At 47.2% G+C, this 6,000-nt stretch overlaps 1 protein-coding gene across 2 annotated transcripts in view; it reads left to right on the top strand.

The window, feature by feature from the left end:
• ADAP2 (ArfGAP with dual PH domains 2) overlaps positions 1 to 6,000 on the top strand; it is a 34,321-nt gene that overhangs the window by 15,575 nt on the left and 12,746 nt on the right. For both annotated transcript variants that reach the window (XM_059380238.1, XM_059380237.1), the window contains exon 6: positions 1,780 to 1,926. In XM_059380238.1, the coding sequence (XP_059236221.1) occupies positions 1,780 to 1,926 (147 nt within the window). The remainder of the gene's footprint in view (positions 1 to 1,779; positions 1,927 to 6,000) is intronic.

Below are 6,000 nucleotides of genomic sequence, written 5' to 3'. Positions count from 1 at the left end.
ATGTCTATATTTTTATGCATGTTCAAATTGACATACATTTTATGTATGTATATATATATATATATATATATATATATATATATATATATATATATATATATACTTCTGCAAGTATGTATGTAATTTTTTGTTTTAATAGGTTCCTACTATACATCCTGTTCTGGGATTTGGTATTTCTACCCATGGATATCATGGATATTTTTTCATATAAGTAATACTGACCTAGGAGCGCCTGGGTGGCTCAGGCATTGGGTATCTGCCTGTGACTCAGGTCATGATCCCTGGGTCCTGGGATCCAGCCCTGCATCAGGCCCCCTGCTCAGCAAGAAACCTGCTTCTCCCTCTCCCACCTCCGCTGCTTGTGTTTCCTTTCTCGCTGTCTCTCCCTCTGTCAAATAAATAAATAAAATCTTAAAAAAATAAGCAATATTGATCTAAATTATCCTATTAAAAATTCTGTGATATTTCATATACCATTATTTGTTTATTTAACCCATTGTCCCTGATGTGTGTGTGTATATATACATACACATATATAGTAGTAATATATTATTATATAGTTATATATATAATAGTTTCTCTTCCTGCTCCTCCTCCTCCTCCTCCTTTTTCTTCTTCTTCTTTTACTACTACTACTATTGTTCTAAAAAACATGGCAACAAGCATCTTTTGACATACATGTTTGCACAGTAATGCATTTCCTGGCAATAGATTTGCAGATGTGAAACTGTGAGTTAAGGCGAAATACTCAACAAACAACAAATATGACCAAATTTGCCTTTAGAGAAGACTATCGAATAGAACTTTGTTCAGTGATGAAAATGTTCTATGTCTGCCTTGTCTGATACCCTAGTCTGATACCAACTGCCTAGCACTTGAAATGGGACTAAGCATAGGGAAATGAAGTATATATATATATATATCTATATATATATATATATTTTAAACTAAGGTCTGGGCTCACTATGGGGCTTGAAGTTACGATCCTGAAATTGGGAGTCACCTGCTCTAACGACTGAGCCAGCCAGGTGTGCCCTAAGGAACTGAATTCTCATTTTTATTAAATTTTAATTTAAATAGCTATATGTGATTAATGGCTGCCCCACATCTAGAGTATTTGTACCATTTTTCTCTCTTATCAATTACAAAGGAAAACACTCTTTTCCCTTCCTTGCTTAGTATGGGTTAGTGCTTAACCTGTGTTCCAGACCCCTGCCAACAGAGTAGAGCATGGGAGGGAGCTCCTCAAGGCCCCCATACCTGCTTTTATCTATTTATCTATTTTATTTTATTTGTTTGCATCCATAAATGATTTGCTTCTGAAAAGGTTCTGTGGCTAAAAAGTTTGGAAAGTCCTAAGTTCAGGACATTCCAAGCCCCCTCCCAGCTCGGAGAAGCCAATCTGGTCAAGTGGGAATGGCAGTATGGCCAAAACACAGGAGAGCGGTAGGACATTGCCGCATCTGAGTATTAGAGCAGGAATACTCAAGAGCTATGGAGGGGCGCCTGGGTGGCTCAGTGGGTTAAAGCCTCTGCCTTCAGCTCAGGTCGTGATCCCAGGGTCCTGGGATCGAGCCCTGCATCAGGCTCTCTGCTCCGTGGGGAGCCTGCTTCCTCCTCTGCCTGCCTCTCTGCTTACTTGTGATTTCTCTCTGTCAAATAAATAAATAAAATCTTTAAAAAAAAAAAAAAGAGCTATGGAAAGCTACAAAGTGGTTATCCATGTGTACTTTGGCCTGGTTGAAGATGATGAGAAGTCACCCACATCCTCTCTTTCAGGGTAAAGGCCCCAAAGCTGTCATCAGCATCAAGGACTTGAATGCCACCTTTGAGACAGAGAAGATAGGGAACCCCCATGGACTGCAGATCACCTACAGGAGAGAGGGCCACGTCAGGAACCTCTTCGTGTACCACGAGAGTGGGAAGGTGAGATGACTAGTGTTGGCACTCCAGCCCCAGCCCGTACCCCAGGACTCTGCAGGCCTGCCTTGCCAGCTCCCTGGTTCCACAGCCACTTGAGGAGCACTGCTGCTATTGGCCTCATCTCTTGTCCCCTTCCGGGCCAAGACAGCTGTAGGAGCAATGCAGAGTGAGATCAAGGAGAAAAATCTGGCAGGCAACATGAGTGTGTGTGGCCGGTGCACAAGCCACGAGGGGAGTCCCATTAGCAGGAGGGGCTGGCCCCAGAGTGACAAATCCAGGTAGGGTGGAGATTCTGCACACGTGAGCAGGGGTGGATGGAAGATGTGGCAACCCTAAACCCTAGGGCCTTGCTTCTCCCTGTGTGGTCCTGCACCCACGACATTAGCATCCCCTGGGAGCTTATTAGAAATGCAGTCTCAGGCCTATGTGAACCTACTGAATTAGAGATGCATTTTCACAGGGCCTCCCGGTGAGCCTTCAGCACATTGAGGTTTAAGACATCAGCTCTGCCAGAGAAGAGCAGGCCAAAGGTACAGGTGCAACAGAGTGAGCTAGGTCAGAAAGAGCAGTCTCCCGACTGAGCAAGGGACACACATGCCAAGTAGAGGTGGGGATGGGTAGAGGTGAGGGTAGACATTTTTGAGTGCCTATTAATTCTGTGCGAGGCACTGTTCTTGGCAATCACATCATTTCTTTTCTCTTTCCTTTTTTTTTTTTTTAGATTTTATTCATTCATTCATTCATTCATTCATTTGAGATAGAGAGCACAAGAGTTGGGGAGGAGCAGAGGAAGAGGAAGAGGGACAAGCAGACTCCACACTGAGTGCGGAGCCCAGTGCAGAGCTTGAACCCATGACCCTGAGGTCATGACCTGAGCTGAAATCAAGGCAGACACTTCAGTGACTGAGCCACCCAGTCATCCCATTGTTCATCATTTCATAATCCTCAAAACAGTCCTGGAGATGTCTTAAACCTATGTTACTGAGCCCCGGGCCTGTTAAGTAACTTGCTCAGGGTCTCCCAGACTATGGTTCCTGAGTCCTATAACCCTTTTACTCCTCCCCTCTGCCCATGTGCCTCTAGCAGAGGGAGACTCCTTGGCAGCAGGAGCCAGGAACCCTAGAGGAGGAGGAGATCTTCCCAACGGGCCCCAGCACAGGGAGGCCAGCAGAGTCTGGGCAGAGTTTCTGGTGGTGGAGTCTGAAGGATGAGGGTTTGGAATCAGAAACTGGAGCCCTGGTTTTGCCACTCTGAGCTGTGTTACTGGGACAAGTCCCTTCCCTTCCTCCATCTGCTTGTTTGTGAATTAGAACACCCCCTGCCCAGAGGGGTTTTGAGGGTGAATGACCATGAACGATGAATGTGAAAGGATTTCATTACAGTGAAGTACATTTCAAACTAACCTCTGCTAATTAGGGGCTAATTGGTGGCTCAGTCAGCTCAGGTCATGATCCCAGGGTCTTGGGATAGAGCCCCTTGTCAGGCTCCCTGCTGAGCCAGGGGCTGACTGCACCCTTTCCCTCCTCCACTGCCTCATGCTCTCTTGCTATACTGTGTGATGGGGTGTGCATCATGCTGGGGACACACAGGAGATGTGTAAGTGGCAGGCAGCAGCCACAAGAAAGAGTTTCTATTTAAAAATTATGTGAATGTGTTGAAAAAGGGTCTGGCCCTTCTCTTTCCCTTAGTGCTCCAGCTTCTCTGTTAGGTAGGCATAAGAGGGGGTTACTCGTGCCTGCAGGAGACACGTCCCTCTTTTGAAAGTGAAGTGGACAAGGGGTCAGGTAATGATCCAGGGTCCTAAAATCAAGCTTTCTGCTCAGCAGGGAGTCTGCTTCTCCCTCTGCCTCTTGCTCCCTTGCTTGTGCTTTCTCTCTCTCTGTCAAATAAATAAATCAGTCTTTTTCTTTAAAAAAAAAAAAAAAAGTGAAGTAGACAGCTATAAGGCTTTAAAGCAGGAAAACCTGTATAGAGGTTTGAAACAAACAAAACTTCAAAACAAAACTTCATACAAATCTGTATGCAGATTGGATTTGGCCCCAGTGTCACCCGTGAGTGACCAAAGTGAAGGTCTGGGTGAGTCTTTTCTGGGATGGCCCTGTTATTTCAGTGCCTGGGACCTGGAAAGGTTATTAACACTTGGGACAAGAGAACTCACCACTCTGAAATACTAGGGCCAGAGCAGCTCTGCTGGTGAGAGACAAAGGGTCATTCTGTTGCATTCCTGGAAAACCATATTCAAATGAATTTCTCGATCACCGTATTACATCAGAGGGCAGCAGTTCGGCCATTCGAACCACTCTTTCTCGGCTTCCCGATTCCAAATTCTCGAGAGAGAGGACCTGAGAAGCCTGGTCTAGCTTCTGCATCGGTCCAGCCCTGACCTCGTTGCTGTGGCCAAGAAGGGGCGGGTCCTAGCAGCAAATGTGGCTGCAGTTGTGGGTGAACGGTGAGTGTGTGAGCAAGGCTGGGGCGGTTCTCATAGAAGCTAGGCTCGGGCTGAGCAAAAATCCACAACTAAATTGAACTTCAGAAGAAGTAGAATGTTCTAGGCCAAAGCTATGTGTGGGGTGAGGGAAGAGAGGTGGGCGAAGCAGAGTGTACAAGGCGGAGTGAAATATATTGGGAGGATTGCAAAGGTTTTGGTTTTGTTTTGTTTTGTTTTTAAAGATTTTATTTATTTTGAGACAGAGAACCAGCAGAGGGAGGGGCAAAGAGAAAAGCAGACTCCACACTGAGCAGGGAGCCTGTTGCAGGGACTCAATCCCAGGGTGCTGGACCATGACCTGAGCTGAAGGGAGATGTGCAAATGCTCTTGTACCTACAGAGCTCAGGGGGTGAAGTAGTCATACTAGGGAACTTAGACTTTTCATCTGAGGGTAGCAGAGAGGACTCTAAGCCAGACTGAGTTAGATTTTCAATTAAGAAATCAGGGGTGCCTGGGTGGCTCAGCAGAGAGCCTGCTTCCTCCTCTCTCTCTGCCTGCCTCTCTGCCTACTTGTGGTCTCTGTCTGTCAAATAAATAAATAAAATCTTTAAAAAAAAATCATTCCGGGGGGCGCCTGGGTGGCTCAGTGGGTTAAGCCTCTGCCTTTGGCTCAGGTCATGATCCCAGGTCCTGGGATCACCCCGCATCGGGCTCTCTGCTCAGTGGGGAACCTGCTCCCTCCCCGCCCCCGACCCGCCTCTCTGCCTGCTTGTGATCTCTGTCAAATAAATAAATAAAATCTTAAAAAATAAAATCACTCTGGGAAGGTGCCTGGGTGGCTCAGTCGGTTAAACGACTACCTCCAGCTCAGGTCATGATTGCGGGGTCCCAGGATTGAGTCCTGCATCGAGCTCCTTGCTCAGTGGGGAGTCTGCTTCTCCCTCTGCCTGCCACTCCCTCTGCTTGTGCTGTCTCTCTCTCTGACAAATAAATAATAAGAAAATAAATTTAAAATAATAATAAGTTAAAAAAGAAAATCACTGGGGAAAAACAAAGATCATTCTGGCTGCTGTTGGGAGGCCCCACTGCAGGGTAGTAGAGTCAAGGCTGAGGCAGCTAGACAAGTGGTTCACCAGGGATAACAGTGGCCCACACTCCACCAAGGACACACTCCCCCCAGAATGACACAAGCAAGTCCAAGCCAGCTTTGACCCAAGTTGCACTCCACGTGATTGGTGGGGAATCTGCAGGTGCACCTGCCCGCACTTGAGAGGTGGTCTTTGACATCTGAGGACCCTTGCTCCTCCAGCTGTGTCCCACTGACGAGCATGGCATCACCAGAGAGTTTGTCAGAAATGCAGGATCTTAGCACCACCACTCCCCAAGCACAGCCCAAGGCCATTACTGAACTTTGGTGCTGTTCACCTTGGTCTTTCCCCCATGGCTCTGGACATCTCTCTACCGGGGGCTTCCCTCCTCTAGTGAGCCCCCCAGGCTCTGGCATGGTCCTCCCAGATGCCTGTGATCAGCACATGGTCCCTGAGCAAAACGGGGGGCTGGGGGAGATGTGCTGACCCAGCTAGCCTCCTGCCCCCAAACTCGGCTCCCCCAGGGCTCCATCTCACAGGCGGTTTGTTCTCATTTTTCTC

The sequence above is a fragment of the Mustela nigripes genome, chromosome 16 (assembly GCF_022355385.1).
Source record: "Mustela nigripes isolate SB6536 chromosome 16, MUSNIG.SB6536, whole genome shotgun sequence".
In the NCBI taxonomy this organism is placed as follows: Eukaryota; Metazoa; Chordata; class Mammalia; order Carnivora; family Mustelidae; genus Mustela; species Mustela nigripes.
This window is presented reverse-complemented; position numbering and strand designations above follow the sequence as displayed.